General features: G+C 40.8%; 5 protein-coding genes across 5 annotated transcripts in view; 2 read left to right on the plus strand and 3 right to left on the minus strand.

Annotated features, from left to right (window-relative positions):
- LOC124227098 (uncharacterized) overlaps nt 1-9187 on the minus strand; it is a 28078-nt gene extending 18891 nt beyond the window's left edge. The window contains exons 1-2 of the mRNA XM_046640997.1: nt 8892-9187; nt 3706-4149 (exon numbers count right to left, since the gene is read on the minus strand). Of these exons, the coding sequence (XP_046496953.1) occupies nt 3706-4149; nt 8892-9184 (737 nt within the window). The 5' untranslated portion in view covers nt 9185-9187. The remainder of the gene's footprint in view (nt 1-3705; nt 4150-8891) is intronic.
- Nucleotides 4894-6816, plus strand: LOC124226077 (histone H2B type 2-E-like). The gene has a single exon (XM_046638882.1). The coding sequence runs from the start codon at nt 5346-5348 to the stop codon at nt 5724-5726; it is 381 nt and encodes a 126-aa protein (XP_046494838.1). The 5' UTR covers nt 4894-5345; the 3' UTR covers nt 5727-6816.
- A 4406-nt stretch (nt 9188-13593) lies between the features above and the next one.
- Nucleotides 13594-14696, minus strand: LOC124226072 (histone H3.1-like). The gene is made up of 2 exons (XM_046638876.1): nt 14544-14696; nt 13594-14461 (listed from the first exon to the last, which is right to left on the minus strand). Exons 1-2 carry the CDS (start codon nt 14561-14563, stop codon nt 14089-14091), a joined length of 393 nt encoding a protein of 130 aa, XP_046494832.1. The 5' UTR covers nt 14564-14696; the 3' UTR covers nt 13594-14088.
- Nucleotides 14697-14842: 146 nt separating this feature from the next.
- Nucleotides 14843-15698, minus strand: LOC124226092 (histone H2A type 1-B). The gene has a single exon (XM_046638902.1). The coding sequence runs from the start codon at nt 15693-15695 to the stop codon at nt 15303-15305; it is 393 nt and encodes a 130-aa protein (XP_046494858.1). The 5' UTR covers nt 15696-15698; the 3' UTR covers nt 14843-15302.
- Nucleotides 15699-16006: 308 nt separating this feature from the next.
- Nucleotides 16007-16541, plus strand: LOC124226085 (histone H2B type 1-C/E/F/G/I). Its single transcript, XM_046638894.1, has one exon. The coding sequence runs from the start codon at nt 16020-16022 to the stop codon at nt 16398-16400; it is 381 nt and encodes a 126-aa protein (XP_046494850.1). The 5' UTR covers nt 16007-16019; the 3' UTR covers nt 16401-16541.
- Nucleotides 16542-18460: the final 1919 nt, after the last annotated feature.

Raw genomic sequence — 18460 nt, forward strand, 5'->3', positions numbered from 1 at the left:
CATATTTTCTTACCTGCAGGAGGGTACTTCTGCCCTCGGCATAGGTGTGAGTCAAACGTAATTTTAGGACCAGTCTGAAGTCGTTACTTTCTCCCTTCTACTTAGTAATTGCCTGGCTCGTTTTAACTAAGGGACGCAGATTGAGTTCATGTCACTGTCTGCAGGCCTTGGTTAGTCTTGTCACTCAGTCACTAAATCAGGTTGATGTTTAAAGTAGTCTCAATAACTGACATTTTCTCCCTTCTCACATTTTCTCCTTATCCTCTCATTCCTGGGATGATTCCATTGTTTTCTAACCAGTATGCTAATTCTAGTCTCTCCAGCCTCTAATTCCTAAATTCTGGTCATTCTACTTATGAAAAGGGTCACTAGCTCCCCATTACCTTAGGTAATGAGGGCCCTGTGGCCTTTTTTCATGATAACGCTTTCTGCTCACACTAACTAGCACTAATAACAACTCAGATTACCTTTCTATTCCTTCTTTTTTTATTGTTATTTTTTGACAATTTTATTCACCTACAGCTCCTACTTCTCTCCTCTCTACCTGCAAGAATCTTTCCAGTTCCATCTCAAGTTCATCTCCATGAATAAATTCCCCTAATCAAAAAGTCTAGTTTCTCTAGTAATGTGCTTTGATGACATTTAATAATTGGGTGGGTGCCATTATTATCAATGGAAAATTTGTAATACATCTATTTTTTTCTCTTGTTAAAGTAAATCTTAGGGCATTAATCTTATTTGTCTTGTTTCCTACTACTCTAGGTGTGTTTTTAATTGACTGTGTTTTATGACCCTGTCAAATGGGTGAGATTATCCCTAGATATTAATCAGATTCAGGGATTTCATTTTCTGTTTTTCTGTGTAGGAAGCCAAAGGTAATAAATCTCTCTGCCCCTTTTATGACCCTGCTCCCACAGTTTGACTTAGGTACTGTCTCCCTTACTTTCTGAAGTATGTCATGCAAAGTGTTGGGGCTAATCCAAAAACAAAACCAAAAATATTTATAACGCTACTGCAGTAAAAGTTTCCAGATGTAAAATATCAACATTTACCTGTGATGGGTTAGGGAAGGTGTGGAGAAAGGATGAAATGGAATTTCTTAATTATCTTGGATTTTTTTTTTCCTTTTCCTAAGATAAAGCTACTGGTCATTCAGAGATTATATACTTTTTTGTTGTTGTTTTTAATTATATCTACTTATAAGCAACCATGTGAGCCTGAAATGGATATACAACTTAATGCACCAAAACGTACATATAAAATGCGGCATGAGTCAGATTTGTGATCCTTCCCCAATAAAATCAAACTTTAAATACATATAGTAAATCATATAATAAAAAAATATAATGAATAAAATCAAGATTTAAAAAACATCTGACATTAAGCACTACATTTCAATGTATGCCTTTTAAAATTAAAAAAAAAATTACTTTGTGTCTGTGTGACTTAACCATAAGATTATTGTTTGAATGGTGGGCAGAAAGGCTAAAAATTGACCATATTAATGTTATACTTTTACTGATAGCCACTTATATTTCTGTACAATTGGGTGTAATAATTATCATGTAATAGAACTTCACAATCATATAGAATCCTGTAAATTTTCAAAACCCATCATTTTCTTTAACATAAAGAATTAAGATAAACATGTCAGTTTCCCTATGACAACTTTTCCAAGGAATAAAGCCCTCAGGGGTGAACAAGGAGCATTATATTGGGGCTGAAGTTTAATACAGTAATACCTAATGGGAAACGTTTTGGCTCTAACCCTTATTATCTGAAACTTTCTTAGTTTTAGATTCCTTATCTGTAAAGTACTAGTAGAATAATAAGTATGTGTAATAGGTAATTCTAGTAGATAACTATTGAACTTACCTTATATTTTGGAGCCTTCATAGAATAATACATAATTTCTGGTCCCTTGCAACCATTCAATAAATGTTGATTATTTCTACTTAGGAAAACTGTATATTAAAATTACATGAACTCTACCAATCTCTTATGTCTGCAACCAACAACACACTAAATGGTCATTTCTGTTTGTTCAATAATTTTTTATTTTACATTCCAATTTGAGTAAATACTTTCCTGAGGGTTTGTTTTAGGCAAAGGACCATTCTAGATGTTCTGGTGGACTTAATGATACAAGAAGATGTTTTCTGTGCCAACTAGGTCCTCATGTCTTGATGTCCAACATCTGGTGAGACAGAGAAACACATTAAAAACTACTAGAATCTCAGCGAAAATACAGGGTATGGGAAATCACATTCTGATATGGAATGCTTTTATTCAACATTACAAATATCTATCACTCCAGTTATTTTAATTATGGATAGGTAAACTTTTTTCCATTTGGACCCAGACTCCCCAGTTCTCGGCACCCAAGTCTCAATGTGTGACAGACTTCCAAGAATAAAGATGTTTTCTAAAAACCTCCAGGACTCTTACTATGGCTAACTTGGCCTGCATATTTATTTACAGCTTTGTCTCTGTTAAATTTACCACCTGACTAACCTCTTTCCTTAGTGATCATTGAGAAGAAACAGTCTATTAACAATAAAAATAATAATAATAGAAGCTTCTTAATTCCGTAGTTAAGGATATCTTACCCATCTGGAAACTGGAAACCGCTGAAGCATTTAAAGAGACATAAAATTCTTTCAAACATCATACAGTACCCCAATTAGTTAACAGGCTTGTACATTTCTAAATAACAGCCTGTGTGGTTTCAGAATAGAATTTTTGATTTCCCCTCCCTTCAGCTACCAGTTTAAAAAGTGAGGAATCTGTTAATTCCAGAAGAAAGGAATTATCTATTGAATACAAATAGCGTGAAACTTTTTTGTATGAATGGAAAGCAAGGGCAGAATTTCTGCGAGAGAACACTCCAACTTCCAAAGGATTTTCGTATTTTACTAACAAATAGGAGGTACTTTCATGGGATTGGATTTAGAGATTAAGGTAATTTAGGAAAACCACAAGAGATAGCTTTAAGGGTGACAGCTGAAAACGTTCCTGTTGGTTGCTTTAGGCCCTTGTAGAGAAGACTCAGGTAGAGACCACCCCCAAGAAGTCCGCGGGGGCTATCAAGGCCAAGTCTTTCCTTCTGGTGCCTCAACTAGAAACCTAATCCCTGGCTCCCAAGGGGCAGAGGGGTTTATTCCTGAACACGGTCAACAAGGTTCCAGCGAATGCTAACGAGTTAGGCCTCAAAATTCTGGTGAGCCAGGGCACCCTTGCGCAGGGTCCTGGACCCTCGGGATCGGTTCAAGGTGGCCTCTGGGAAAGACAAGCAAGGGCTTGAAGTCTCAGTTAAGCCCCCAAAAGCGAGAACTGCCACCCCTTGGAACAGCGCTAAGAAATGGCATAATTAGCCACGGTGGCGGATGCAGGGGCCAAAAAAAACAGCCAAAGCACAGTTAAGGATAAAGCCCATAAACCCGCCGGCCAAGCCTAAAGCCACTAGAGCTACATACGATAGGGCATAAGCCTTGTCTGAAACAGTAGAGGCAGTTCCTACTTGGAACACTGTGTTGGAGAGCTTAATCCAAGTCTACCCCAAAAGCTGTCCAGGCTTGTACCCACTAAGAGTTCGTCCTTTATCGGCGACTCTTATTTATAATTACAGCATCTTTCATAGAGAAAGTGGTTGGCTCTGAAAAGAGCCTTTGGGGTTAAGGGCAAGAACTCAATCGGGAAATTTACGCCCTCTCCCCGCGGATGCGGCGAGCGAGCTGAATATCCTTGGGCATGATAGTGACGCGCTTGGCGTGGATGGCGCACAGGTTGGTGTCCTCAAAGAGCCCCACCAGGTAGGCCTCGCACGCCTCCTGCAGCGCCATCACGGCCGAGCTCTGGAAGCGCAGGTCGGTCTTGAAGTCCTGCGCGATCTCACGCACCAGGCGCTGGAAGGGCAGCTTGCGGATCAGCAGCTCGGTGGACTTCTGGTAGCGGCGGATCTCGCGCAGGGCCACCGTGCCGGGCCGGTAGCGGTGGGGCTTCTTCACGCCGCCCGTGGCCGGCGCGCTCTTGCGAGCCGCCTTGGTGGCCAGCTGCTTGCGGGGCGCCTTACCGCCGGTGGACTTACGAGCCGTTTGCTTAGTACGCGCCATGGCTTGTCTGAAAAGCACTAGGATTAGAGGAAAGTGACTTACCTCTGTATTTATACAGGAACAGAATCAATCTGATTGGATTGTGGGTAATTCCTTTTAATCATGGTCGCTAAATTCCGGAAGTGCTCCGAGCGATTTAGGATTGGTTGAACTGCTCGGTACAAGTTTCTGATTGGTTAATTTCAATTGTCAGAAGTCTTCCCATCCTGTTTTGAAAAGTCATTTTTTAAGGTTGTTTCGCTGATAATGCTTCACACACACACAAGTAGGACCCAGAAGCACTTTACAGTAATCATTTAATATTCTTTATCTTTTCGTCTGTTTGAATATACAAAATAGAATCTGTCTAAAGTAGAAAGCACTTTAGGATTTCTCTTTTAAAAAAACACCCGCCATTTTCTGCCTTTAACCCATTTTCATCCGAATCAAATTAACCGTCCTTGTTCCCTATTTAAAAATCCGTTGTCTACGAATTTCGAGTCCTATTTTATTGTATCCATGGGAACTATCTAGCATGGTGTTCTAGGATATACTGTTTAGACGTAAAGAGTTTTGTATTTCATTCAGGGTATACGCAGCACAATTCCAGTATCCTGGGATTCCTGGGTCTTAAATATCAGGTTTGTCTCCAACTGGTAATTTGACTCTACTGTTTGGTGTTGATGCATTTAAAATGTCAGCCCGGGTCGTTCTAATGGCAAGAACCCAGAAAAGAACTTGCCATGCGGAACCTGGAAAAAGATGTGGCGATCGAGAGTCTTATGAGAATATTTCTTTACAGTACTACAACGGCCTAGCATCTCTGGATTCTCACCGGAGAGACCCGAAGTGTTGGCTACAATTTAAGAGAAAGCCAGCGGAGCTGCGGTCAAGACTGGATCTGGTTAAACAAGAAGATTTTCTTCCTTGGTTTTCGCATTCACGTGGGCAAGTTTTTACTTATTTTCAAAATTTAAGAAAAATGTGGGGTTTTTTTAGTGAATTTCTAGTAATGTAACAGTATTGTACGTCAACCTATTGGATTCCCAGAAAGCTTTCTTTTTCTCATCCAATAAAAAAAGCAGTTTTGGAATACCTAATTTACATACTATTATTCTATTGGTCGGCTTTAGTCCAATCAAAGTTCAGACTTATTAGTCTTCGTTTGTATATACGTGCTATAAATACCCGGGATTTGGGTTTGCTGTTTTTCTTGTTATTTTTCTCATTTTCCTCGTCCTCTAGGTGTTTACCATGCCAGAGCCTGCTAAGTCCGCCCCAGCCCCCAAAAAGGGTTCCAAGAAGGCGGTGACTAAGGTGCAGAAGAAAGATGGCAAGAAACGCAAACGAGGCCGTAAGGAAAGCTATTCTATCTATGTTTATAAGGTGTTGAAGCAGGTCCACCCCGACACCGGCATCTCGTCCAAGGCCATGGGCATCATGAACTCGTTCGTCAATGACATCTTCGAACGCATCGCGGGCGAGGCGTCGCGCCTGGCACATTACAACAAGCGCTCGACCATCACCTCCAGAGAGATCCAGACGGCCGTGCGCCTGCTGCTGCCCGGGGAGCTGGCCAAGCACGCGGTGTCTGAGGGCACCAAGGCCGTCACCAAGTACACCAGCTCCAAATAAAAGTTTTTCTACATCTTGCTCTCTTCAAAGGCTCTTTTCAGAGCCACTCACTTTTCCACGTTAAGAGTTGTAATATGAAGATTCGTCAGCAGGTTTTTAAAAGCATGTTTTGTCTTTTAACGGACAACCTACTTAAAAACTTAAGAAATGTAGTGTGAAATGTTTATTTGAACTTATATTAATCTTTAGGGCAGCAATGAGTTTGGGAAATAATTTCGTACAGAATATAATTATTAGTGTGCGTTGTGCTAAAGCTCCCAGAATTTCTGGTATTCTGGTTTCTGTGTTTTTATTTCTTAAATTCTTTGAATTTTTATAATTGCCCATTGTTTAGCGTTTAAGGTAATTTTATAGTGGTCATTTGGGGAGCTCAACGTCTAAGTACCTCGGGTTGTTTGTTTTAAACGTAATGTTCGCATTATATGAATATAGTTATATGTGCTTCACAAATGTTAACTCATACAATGAGAAATTATCTGTAGTTTACCGACAACAAGGCTCAGAATGTCAGTTACACAACAGATACCTGACTAGGTCTGGGAAAGTCATTGGAACCCGCAGTTTAATCTTTACTACTGTAGACTGTTTCAAAGGTAATTCTTCAAGTATACGTTAAAAACTTTATCCACTTTATTTTGCCTTGAGGCTGTTATTGATATAATCAACCACACATGGTGCTGAAGCACATTCTTAAGTCTTAATTTTTCTTTTATATTTCACTTTTGTTTTCGTTGTCTTCAGTCAGTGTTTGGTTCTATACACATTTATGTAGATAGAAAAGAATGAACAGAAAAAAACAGGAATAAGAGTCGATCCAGAAGTGCAGAGAGCACAGAGGATATGGATGGATATCTGAGGTCTCGTGTGCTAAGGTTTTGTACTGCTGAAAGCAAAATCACATGGATGAATTGTTTTTGAGGACCTGTCATGGCTTATTGACTTGTATTAGCGAAGCCAGCAAGGCATGATCAATGCATGTACCAGTTGAGAACTGATATATGTGTGGAAGCTTACATAGTTGTGAAACAGAATGTTCACACTATATGGTTGGTTTTTTAATGTAAATCTATTAAAGATTGCGTTTTCAGTTCATCATATGTGTTATTTTAGATGAAACATGGATTGTTGAAAATGACAACTGTGTTAGCTGTGTTAGTTATCTATTGCTACATAACAGATTACCTCAAATTTACATAGCTTCAAACAAGACACGTGTATTGCCTGGCAGTTTTGTGAGTCTGGGCATGGTTTAGCTGAATCCTTTGTAAGAATGCTATCTAGATGTTAGCTAGGATTAAGGGTCTCTTGGATGCTTGACGGGAGAAATCAACTTGCAAACTCACTTAGTGGTTGGCTGAATTTGTTTCGTTGTTGTAGGATTGAGGGTCTCATTTTCTTGCTGGCTGTTGGCTTAAAGCCCTTTTTGTCTGTGAGTTGGAGGCCTCTCTCAGTTCATAAAGAGCCCTCTGAGTTTCTTGTCATTTAATCCTACCAACATGGGTACTTGGTCCATCAAAGCAACCATGCATATTGGTGGAGGATAGATATTAGAATCTTAGGTAACATAATTACATATACAAAGTTATTTACATTCTGTCACCTTTGCAGTAGTCTGTTGGTTTGAAAGCCAGACCTGGTGGTCTTGTGGTTAAGATCTGGCACTCTCACCATGAAGCCCAAGTTTGTTTCCCAGCCAGGGAACCACACCATTCCTCTGTCGGTTGTCATATTGTGGTGGCTGTGTGTTGCTATGAGGGCTATGCCAACAATATTTCAAATATCAGCAGGGTCATCCATGGTGGACAGGTTTCAGTGGAGCTTCCAGACTAAGACTAGGAAAAAGAACCTGGCCATCCACTTCTGAAAAAATCGGCCATGAAAATCCTATGAATAACAGCAGAGCACTGGCCAAAGTGCTGGAAGGTGCAAGGATGGCACAAAACGACCAGGCAGCATTTTGGTCTGCTGTACACTGGATCTCTAGGAGTCAGAATCCACTGATGGCACTAACAATGGGTTAGAAGAAAGTCACAGGTCACATCCACACTCAAGAGTGAACCCCAAGAGGGGGAATCCTGGGGGCCCCCTTATAAGGCATCACAGAACCCAGCAGGAAAAAGGAAATCTAAAAACCAAAAGAAAGTGAATTTAACTGTTCCCCTCCTTCCCATTGACCCCACAATACTCTGATTGGTTCATTTAGCCTGCAGGCAGCAATCTGTGATAAGAGGTTAGAAGGGCATCAAATACCTTGAAGTGTATTTAAATAGGCCACTACCAGGGAATGTCTTCTGAAGGCCAGACACAGAAGAGTTGCCTGGTTATTAGTTTGGGGACTGACTTTCTTCCTTTTCCTTTGCAAGTACTGACACATGAGAAAACATGGGGTGTGGCTGAGTCCCAGCACAGGGCTAAATTCTAGCAGTTATAGCTGAGAATAGAAACCAGAGGGTTTATGAGATTAATTAAAGTTGTTCCTGTTCTAGAATATGAAGGAATAGATGTGATGTGAGACAAATCCCAAATTCTTTGTGGATTAAAAAATATCTTGCTGGTAATAAATTTAGATAACTGACATATCAATGCTTGAGAGAAGCCCCCATGTAGCCCTAGGCTAGTGCTTCACTTTCTACAGTTCAACCCAGGCTTCTTTCATGGTACCTTTTCCCTTGAATTGCCAACTAGTGGCTGAGCGTTTAATACATAGCAATTTCTCTAAAAAACTGAGTAGGCTAATAAGGCCTTACCTGCATGTTTTTCTTTAACCATTTAAATTTGCAGATAACTGATAACTCTAGATGTTAAAAAATCTGTGTAACAAATTGATTATAACAAAGTTAATTGGATTGTGTAATCATGTGAAATAAAGAAACTCTAACTAAATGCAATTATAAGTGAGTCACCTGGCCATCATAATCTATACTGGAAAAGCCATCAAGAAGCAGAGCTCTAAACAGTTAACATTCAAATCCAACTTATCTTAAACTACGTTAAAACAATCGAATCTAGACCACAAAAACTCGCTTAGTGCCAGTTTCTGCTGAAAAACGTAAAACGTGAGACACAGGCTCTTTTAAGTGAGTAAATAGGTGGCCCTGAAAAGGGCCTTAAGCACTACCGCAAAAACTGAGTTTATGAACTCAGACTTAGCCTCCGAAGCCGTACAGAGTGCGCCCCTGGCGCTTGAGCGCGTAAACAACATCCATGGCGGTGACTGTCTTGCGCTTGGCGTGCTCGGTGTAGGTGACCGCGTCCCGGATCACGTTTTCCAGGAAGACCTTGAGCACCCCGCGGGTCTCCTCGTAGATGAGGCCGGAGATGCGCTTGACGCCGCCACGCCGGGCCAGACGCCGGATGGCGGGCTTGGTGATGCCCTGGATGTTGTCGCGCAAGACCTTGCGGTGGCGCTTAGCGCCTCCTTTACCAAGACCCTTCCCGCCTTTACCACGTCCGGACATTGTTACCACTTAGCACGGCAAATTACCAACACTACATCAAAACAAGCCGAATTTTTTATTTATAACGCTATAGCGGACCTGTTTGAAAACTAGACATGAGGCTGGGTTGGGTAGGCGGGAGGGGCTAGTGCGGAACTGAATTTATCCCCGCCCACAAGCTCCTGTGATTCTGTGGGGCGGAGCCTGAAGGAGATGACAGCTCTGTGAGTCCCTCCTAGTTCCCTGAACTCACTTCAACATGCCCTGTTTAAGGGCATTTAAAGAATTATCTGGTTTATCAAGTGACTGAAATAATTGTACCTATCAAGCTACTATATGTTTATCTGCTTTTCAAGTGTGAATTATTAAGATCCTTACACCATGGGCACATCATCGACTAAGATTATACATTTCCTCGCATTTTAAAGGCATATCTGAGATGTAAATGAATCCATGGCTTCTTTCTTCCCCGAGAAACATTTTTGTACATTTTAAATGAAGGTAAAATATTTAGCGATGATGGTTAAATGATCTTAGGAAGCGAGGAAAGAGCTGAAATCCATTGGGCAACGAGTCTTTCCAGCTTGGATGTTTGTTATTGGGAGACATACCCCCTTGCTTGGGCCCTCAACGCTACCTACGCTTCTCAACTCCAGGATCTGTTTTGTGACCTGTGTTCCCTCGTTTTCACTTGAGTTTCTTCATCTGTAGAACGGAAATGTTAATCCTGATATCACAGGGGTGTTGTTTTGAAAATCAGAACAAAAATTTTTGGTCAAATGCTCCACATAGTCAGAGAGGACTATCGTAATTACCTGAGAAAGGTTCCATCTTCATGCCTCACAGATTGACTTACTCCCCAGTAGTCTGAAATCTCTCAATCTGGTATTTTGCAATCTGAACCTATATTCAGTTGCTTTCATAATCTCCGTGTCTCTATACAGGCAAATATTGATTTTAGAAGTCAGCGCTAAATTTACATGACTATATTTAAATTTCTATATTCTCTCAATTTAGCCAGCAGTCTCCATCACCACCTCTACACCCCGAATACAATTCCCTCTAGGATTGCATGGTCTGATAAAGTAGTCAGTATCCATCTTTGAGCATTTGGAATGTGACAGATGCTGCCAACTAACTGAAGTTTATTTTATTTTATTTTATTTATTTTATTTTTGGTGTAGACTTCATCGTGTTCACCACTCAAAGACTAATTACCATCTGTCACTATCACGGTACACATGTGGCCTATTATCCCTATTGAACGCTGATACATTCTTCAGTTACTGGAAATTTTGAGGTATATTTGAACAACTTAGGCGTGTGAAGTTAATTTTTCAACAGTAAAGTTTCTGGAATTTTAGTACAAATCAAGTTATTTCCAATAAAAATTTAGTATCAGATTGAATAAAATATACACCCAATTTGGAAGATTTAGCCTGAAAAAAGGAATGTAAAATATTGCATTAATAATGCCTTTATATTGATTACGAGTTGAAATGAAAATATTTTGTGTTAAATACATTATTAAAGTAATTGCATCTCTTCACTTTTTAAAATGTGGTTCCTGGAAGATTTTCAATTATCTGTGTGGCTTGCATTATTTCCTAAAGGCAGCAAAAAAACATAAAAATAAAATGAAATCACTTTAGGGAACTAAGGAAGGCTTGTCAAATAAACCATTACTCATCAGGGCAAGAAAAGATGATACTAGAAAAATTATTGCTCTTAAAATTCTTCAGGGGCCTGCCTGGTGGCACAGCAGTTACATTCCCACGTTCCTATTTGGCAACCCAGTGTTTGCCGGTTTGGATCCCGGGTGTGAACATGGTCCCGCTTGTCAAACCATGCTGTGGCAGGCATCCTACTATAAAGTAGAGGAAGATGGGCACGGATGTTAGCTCAGGGCCAGTGTTCCTCAGCAAAAAGAGAAATGTTAGAAGATGTTAGCTCAGGGCTAACCTTCCTAAAAAAAAAAAATTCTTCAAGGGTAGGATGTCAGGAGATGGAGATTACCTGAAAATCTATGCTAATATTTTTCTCAAAAGTGTCTTTTTTTTGAGAGAACATCCAAAACGGATTGCCAAAGCGGTTAGTGTCCAAAAGAGCTTAAGCTTCTGTGCAATAGAATGTCCTTTCTGGTGGTTTAAAAATAAAAATTAAAAAAAAAAAGAAGAAAAGAAATCATTTAGTGGAAGTACAAAAGCATTTAGATAAAGACAAAGAGATAAAAAAATCAAATCAATTACTTTGGAATCTAGAAAGAATAAAAAGTTTAAGTGTCTATTATTTGATAAATGAGTAAAGTAAGAAGGTCAAGGAGTTACACTGTGAAGTTTCACAGAAATTTATCTTGCATGTTCTATATATTTATTTTTTCTACTAAGGATTCATAATTGAGAACAACTATCTGAGACTTGGAAGTAAGCAAAAATGGATGGCCGTGATGTCTAATATCATAAAAGGTTAAAAGGCCAGAGAAGCAATCTATGAAAACGTACTCTAATCATGTCACTGTTTACTGTTGATTAAAGGTTACTCATTAACTTGCAGGGCTTTATTTGGCAAAGATGCAGATAATTTCTGTCCAGTGGAACAAATATAGCGCCAAAGATTTATGGCCTTTTGGACATTAATTAATGTTGTTTTAAGCTAATTCAACAATCCTATCCTAATGTTTCTTTGTTAAATTTTCTATAAATACCCTAAGTTCTGAAATCTTTGAACCTCTCATAGTACATTACCTGTTGCTTCATTCATTGATGAATTCTATAAACTCTTTGGAACGTGCTTATTTTATAATTGCTGAATCATGATTTTATCTTTTTGAACAACGAAGATAAATGAGATGTCATGTGACTTTGACTTCGTTGGAAGTTAAGAGTGTCTAGGAGAGAGTGGCGGTCCTTTCCTCCTCTTCTTTAGGATTGGGAAGTTGAACACTTGTCCTTCAAAGTCATGGCAAGTCATGACTGGTAAGCACAATACAGGAAGGAGGAAAGTTCAGACAGGAAAGCAGAGTCTTCATCAGGCATAGGCTCACTGAGGACAAGAGAAGGACTCTGGTCATTGCAGGACAGCTCTGTAAACTGTTAAGAAATATCCAAATATTGAATTAAGGCAAAGGGATGGACTGCACTTCCTTTTGTTGTCATATGACAGCATAGTCTAAAAGCCTACGTAAGTATTTTTTAATTATTGTAGGTGAATGTGCTTATGTTTGACTACTTATTAGGGTCCAGTATCTGTGAAATATCTGTGAATTTAGTCGTTAACTTGTAGAATATTGATAATTTCAATGATTTTTGTCCAATAGAGATGAAAATGATCTGTCTCTAGTAGAAAAGACAACCTAAAAGTATAAATGTGTTATAGGACAATAACTTTTTTGATCTAAATTTGCTCTTTTGATTTTATTTCAATCTTCTTTCTATTGTAGGAGAGGCAATTCTTTCCTCTATCCATCTTCGTTCCTGGCTGGGGCCCCTGTAACAAAACACAGATTAGCAAAAGAAAAACAAACGAGTTTATTAACATGTATATTGCATATATCCATGGGAGACACTCAGGAAAGAGTAATTCAAAGAGGCTTAGAACTGTGACTTTTATAGCATCTTCAACGAAGAACAATAGATTAGGAGAGAAATGACAGGACAAAGGAAAGCAGTTTTATGCTTCTAAGGGTGGCAAACTGGGAAGGTAGACATATGAGAGGAAACTAACAGAGTATGGCTTGTTTGCAGATTCCTCTGGTGCCTCTCTGGGCTGAGATTCTAGAGTGGTCTCCAGTACAGAATTTACATCCTGCATTAAGGCAGAAAAGGAGGAGGTTAGAGAGAGCTTTTCCTGCCATTGCTGCTTAAGTGCCTTCAAGCCAAAATAATGTTGATGTAAAGAGGCATATTTTGGGGTGACTATTCTGGTTTCTTTCATCTTAATGAGCTATATATAGTCTTGATAATCTCCTATACTTCTTTGAACTAGGTTTATCTTCCTGATGGTTCCCTTAATGATGAGTTATTAGCAGGTTGGCCCTGTGGCCAAGTGGTTAAGTTTGTGTGCTCAGCTTTGGCAGCCCAGGGTTTCGCCACTTTGGATCCTAGGCGTGGACATGGCACCATTCATCAGGCCATGCTGAGGCGATGTCCCATATAGCACAACCAGAAGGACCTACATCTAGAATGTGAAACTATGTACTTGGCTGGCTTTGGGGAGAAGAAGAAGAAGAAAAAAAAGAAGATTGGCAACAGATGTTAGCTCAGGTGCCAATCTTTAAAAAAAAGTGAGTTATTAGAAACATTCTTTACGTATTTATGAGACTTGGTTTATTTTGAATTTTACACTTTGATAACTGTCATAAGGTAAAGACACAAAGACCAATTTCTCCATGTGAAAAATCAGGTCTGTATTTGCTTTTTAGGCTACTGAAGCCTACCAGTGGGTTGGAAGCCCATTAAGGTACTAATTTCGTTTGATTTTCCTAGATTTTGACCCCACTGATTACAATTTCCTTTCAGAATCCATACGGATATAAGCCTGCATGTTAAGAGGCAAGTCACTTTATTAGGAAGATGTCCTTTTTGATCTTTAATACCTAGAAGCCATTCCATGCCTACCTCCTTCTCATCAAATACAACTATGGTTTGAAAGATAGCCTGAGGGGTGAAAAGTGAAGCGATTTTCTAAAATTAAGTAATGGATTATACACCATTACACACCACAAATTATTATAAATCCAAGCAGGATCCGGTGTTAGAAAATCTAGTGTGTACCACTACTTCAGGTTTTTAAGTATTTCTGAAAAAAGAGAAACTACTTTTGCCAAGGGAGGTAAAACACGGGAAAGCATTACAACAGGTCTTATGGATAAAGTAGGGGGCTCTGAAAAAAGCCTTTTTCAGTACAGAGAAAACAAACGCTTTGGGTTATGGTCTTTCCGCACGGATGCGGCACGCGAGCTGGACGTCCTTGGGCATGATGGTGACGCAATTGGCGTGGATGGCGCACTTATTGGTGTCCTCGAAGAGCCCCACCAGGTAGGCCTCGCACGCCTCCTGCAGCGCCATCACGGCCGAGCTCTGGAAGCGCAGGTCGGTCTTGAAGTCCTGCGCGATCTCGCGCACCAGGCGCTGGAAGGGCAGCTTGCGGATCAGCAGCTCGGTGGACTTCTGGTAGCGGCGGATCTCGCGCAGGGCCACCGTGCCGGGCCGGTAGCGGTGGGGCTTCTTCACGCCGCCCGTGGCCGGCGCGCTCTTGCGAGCCGCCTTGGTGGCCAGCTGCTTGAGCGGGGCCTTGCCACTGGTGGATTTGCGTGCAGTTTGTTCAGAGCGAGCCACAACGACAACACAGAAAAAGAAACTGGCTGGGGAATAGTACCGACCTGGTTCTGACCTTATTCATAGGAGCAGATCAGTCTGGTTGGTAGATTCCACGCTGTGATCTAATTGGTTCTCAGGCTGCTTTCAAAGCGTATAGTGTCGATTTTAGTGCACTTCACTGTTTTTTTCTGAAAAGAGAAATAACCAACGGGCTAAAAAATTCTAAGAACGCCATCGTCCGTGAAAATTTAAAAAGCCCGCCCTCCCATGTCATTGGTCATCTCTCCCTCTTCTGTTCTTTCATTCCTATTTTAGACTTACAGTAAATTTGTTTCAATATAGTGCATATATAACTATGTATATATGTATATACACAGTGGACATATACACAAGACAACCTGTCACCAAATTGACATTATGGTCTCGATTCCTACCATTCTGTCATTTACATAGCCTACAGCCCTAAGTTATGACCTGACACAGAATTGCAACTCCAACAGATTTTTTGTGGGTCTATAAATCTATTGTTTTCTTGAGGACGCCCGAAATCGTTTCAGAAGGTTTTCAAACATTTTACAGTGCGTATGTGAACAACAGCTTAGAAAGTGAAGCGACTTCTTTGCGGCAAGGATGGGAGCACCAATTGTCCATTTTTAAACAAAAAAAATCTTACGGACAGGCTAGTATGACTAACAGGCAAATGAAACTTCTTGAAATCTAAAAATGTATCCCTGACATAAGTATTGCAGCGCTTTCCATAATAAGTGGGTGGCTCTGAAAAGAGCCTTTGATTTCGTGAACTGGAGGGCTGCTTAAAAGCTTCACTTGCCCTTAGCCTTGTGGTGACTCTCGGTCTTCTTGGGCAGCAGCACCGCCTGGATATTTGGCAGCACACCGCCCTGCGCGATGGTCACGCGCCCCAGCAGCTTGTTGAGCTCCTCGTCGTTGCGGATGGCCAGCTGCAGGTGGCGCGGGATGATGCGCGTCTTCTTGTTGTCGCGGGCCGCGTTGCCCGCCAGCTCCAGGATCTCGGCTGTCAGGTACTCCAGCACCGCCGCCAGGTACACCGGCGCGCCGGCCCCGACCCGCTCAGAATAGTTCCCCTTGCGGAGTAGACGATGAACTCTACCCACTGGAAACTGGAGTCCAGCTCTCGAGGACCGCGTCTTAGCCTTAGCGCGGGCTTTGCCTCCTTGTTTTCCACGTCCAGACATGTTGAATGAAAACAGTATAAGAACCACAGAAAAAGCAAAACAGAAGTGTTCAAAAATGAGCACTAGGATGCCAGTTATAGTGGCGGATGGAATTGTAAAATGCGAGATGGGATTGGCTAAAATTATCCTTTGACTGGTCAACCAATAAGAAAGGAGCTGTGACGCAGGTAAATTTACATATTCTCCGTCACTAAAATATGATCAAATCAGATCTAGATAGTCTTGAATTCCTTATTTGCATAGGTCGCCTATAAAAGACGAGACTACATGTAAGTAGACATTTTAAGACTTGTTCTCTTAGTGCTGAACTTGTTCATTGTTGATATGCCTGAACCGGCTAAATCCGCTCCTGCCCCGAAGAAGGGCTCCAAGAAGGCGGTGACCAAGGCCCAGAAGAAGGACGGCAAGAAGCGAAAGCGCAGCCGCAAGGAGAGCTACTCGGTCTACGTGTACAAGGTGCTGAAGCAGGTCCACCCCGACACCGGCATCTCGTCCAAGGCCATGGGCATCATGAACTCGTTCGTCAATGACATCTTCGAGCGCATCGCGGGCGAGGCGTCGCGCCTGGCGCATTACAACAAGCGCTCGACCATCACCTCCAGGGAGATCCAGACGGCCGTGCGCCTGCTGCTGCCTGGGGAGCTGGCCAAGCACGCCGTGTCGGAGGGCACCAAGGCTGTCACCAAATACACCAGCTCCAAGTAAATGTGGTTGTAGCCACCGTTAAACCCAAAGGCTCTTTTCAGAGCCACTTAAATTGTCATTTAAAGAGTTTGAACACGTTCTAGTTCCAGACTTGCTTTGCTGGAAATTTTCCCTAAGCACAGTTTGACACCTCAAGTTTTAGCTACGTTGTTGATTAAAAAAAAATGCACTTGTGTGTGTGTGTGTGAATATATATGTAAATACAAACCGCCCCGTGTGCTCAATAGTCAAGCTTTTCCTTGATCTTTATGTCTTATGTGGTGTTGGGGCTGGAGTTCAGTACACCACACTTAACTCCCCCATGTCTAAGGAAAGCCAGAGAGGAATTAACAGAGGCAACTCTTGTTTCTGTCAGTATCACCCTAGCAATGGTATTCCCTTCTCGCGGCAGCAATTGATTAGTTTACTGCTTTTTTGTTGTTTTCCTTTCCTTTTCTTAGTCTTGCTTTGACACTTCCAGAATCATCACCTCCACCCTGGAATTCCAATCCTTACCTCCACCAGCTTTTCCTTCCGATTTCTACGTTATATTTAACTCGACCTCTTTTCTTTTTGTCCAGAGTTCTACACGTGGTTGCTGTTTTGTTCAGTTGTTCCTGGAACATCTCACTTCTGCTTTTGCTTTTCGGTATTCCCAAATGTGTAACTTTTGTTAAATTAGCTTTGTAAAAACAACCAATATTTTTCTGTTCTCCTGACTGGACATTGATGCATGGAGCAAAGCCTCTCTTGATTGAAAGGGCCGTTTCCACTTCACATTTTCAAGTGTTTGCACACTGCAATTCCTCTAAGCATCGGGCTCTGATAATCATATAAAACATTTTCTTTGCTTTTAGGGAACTCATAGTCTCAGAGGGTTTATCACCATCAGTTCTCTCAGGTAGGTAAACTTTATTCCAGGAGACAAAAGTGAGTTGAATATAAGTGCAGCCTTACAGGCCTCTGAGATACTGAGCTTCATCTTTTCACCTAACCAAGCCTTCGTTTTTTGCTGGCTCAGGATGTTTCATAAAAGATGAACAAGGAATGCACCAAGAAAAGAGATGTAGCCTAGTGCTGGGGAGAGGAGATAATCTATGTAAAAGTACTTTCTAAAGTACTCAGAAATCTGTTGATGTGATTTGAATTCTATCTGAGCATTTTTGAAAGTGCATAGAATCAGAAAACATTGGTTGGAATTTCAGTTCTGCCAGGTAAATGAACTTTGGTTCTCAGACCCTTTGTTTCTTACTTATAAAATGAGAATACTACTAAAATCAATTTCATTGACACTTTTGTGAAAACAGATGCAATGATAACAAAAATAAACATTTTAATGGGATTCACAATTATGATATTATTTATGGAAGTTATGAGGTAAAATATCCATTAATCTTGTACTTTACATATAATGAAGGCAAGCTTTTTGAAGTAGTATTATAACCATAAGTAATGATATTACAATGAGTGGAGGAAGTGCTGCTCAATGAAATGAGACTTTCTGTTGTTGAAATCAGACACCCTAGACACTAGCAAAAAAGAAAATGTAAATTGCTGTTACAATTAGAGCAATTTCAAAATTATGTGAGCCTTGCTACAACTAGAAGGACCTGCAACTAACATATACAACTATGTACCAGGGGGGATTTGGGGAAGATAAAGCAGACAAAAAAAATTATGTGAGCCTATCATATTTAGGAAGAATTTGCATGCATTTCCAATAATTTTGATAATACTTACACATTTAAATATATAATCATATTATCTTAAAGAACATCCATTAGATACTTTAATCAGTAATTCTCTCTTTTTATTTTTGAGGAAGATTAGCCCTGAGCTAACTGTTGCCAATTGTCCTCTTTTTTCTGAGCTAACTGTTGCCAATTGTCCTCTTTTTTCTGAGGAAGGCTGACCCTGAGCTAACATCCATGCCTATCTTCTACTTTATATGTGGGACACCTGCCACATGTGGGACACCTGCCACAGCATGGCATGCCAAGCAGTGCCATGTCCGCACCCAGGATCCGAACCAGCAAACCTCAGGTTGCCAAAGCGGAATGTGCACACTTAACCACTGCACC

The sequence above is a fragment of the Equus quagga genome, chromosome 15 (genome assembly GCF_021613505.1).
Source record: "Equus quagga isolate Etosha38 chromosome 15, UCLA_HA_Equagga_1.0, whole genome shotgun sequence".
NCBI classification, from domain to species: domain Eukaryota; kingdom Metazoa; phylum Chordata; class Mammalia; order Perissodactyla; family Equidae; genus Equus; species Equus quagga.

What these genes read in the sequence shown, in the direction of transcription:
- LOC124226072 (XM_046638876.1), bottom strand. Translation starts at nt 14,563, where the DNA reads ATGAATAAGGTCAGAACCAG. An exon ending in ATGAATAAGGTCAGAACCAG is followed by an intron (nt 14,462 to 14,543) that starts GTCGGTACTATT and finishes CAAATCCACCAG; the next exon opens with TGGCAAGGCCCCGCTCAAGC.
- LOC124226092 (XM_046638902.1), bottom strand. Translation starts at nt 15,695, where the DNA reads ATGTCTGGACGTGGAAAACAAGGAGGCAAAGCCCGCGCTAAGGCTAAG.
- LOC124226077 (XM_046638882.1), top strand. Translation starts at nt 5,346, where the DNA reads ATGCCAGAGCCTGCTAAGTCCGCCCCAGCCCCCAAAAAGGGTTCCAAG.
- LOC124226085 (XM_046638894.1), top strand. Translation starts at nt 16,020, where the DNA reads ATGCCTGAACCGGCTAAATCCGCTCCTGCCCCGAAGAAGGGCTCCAAG.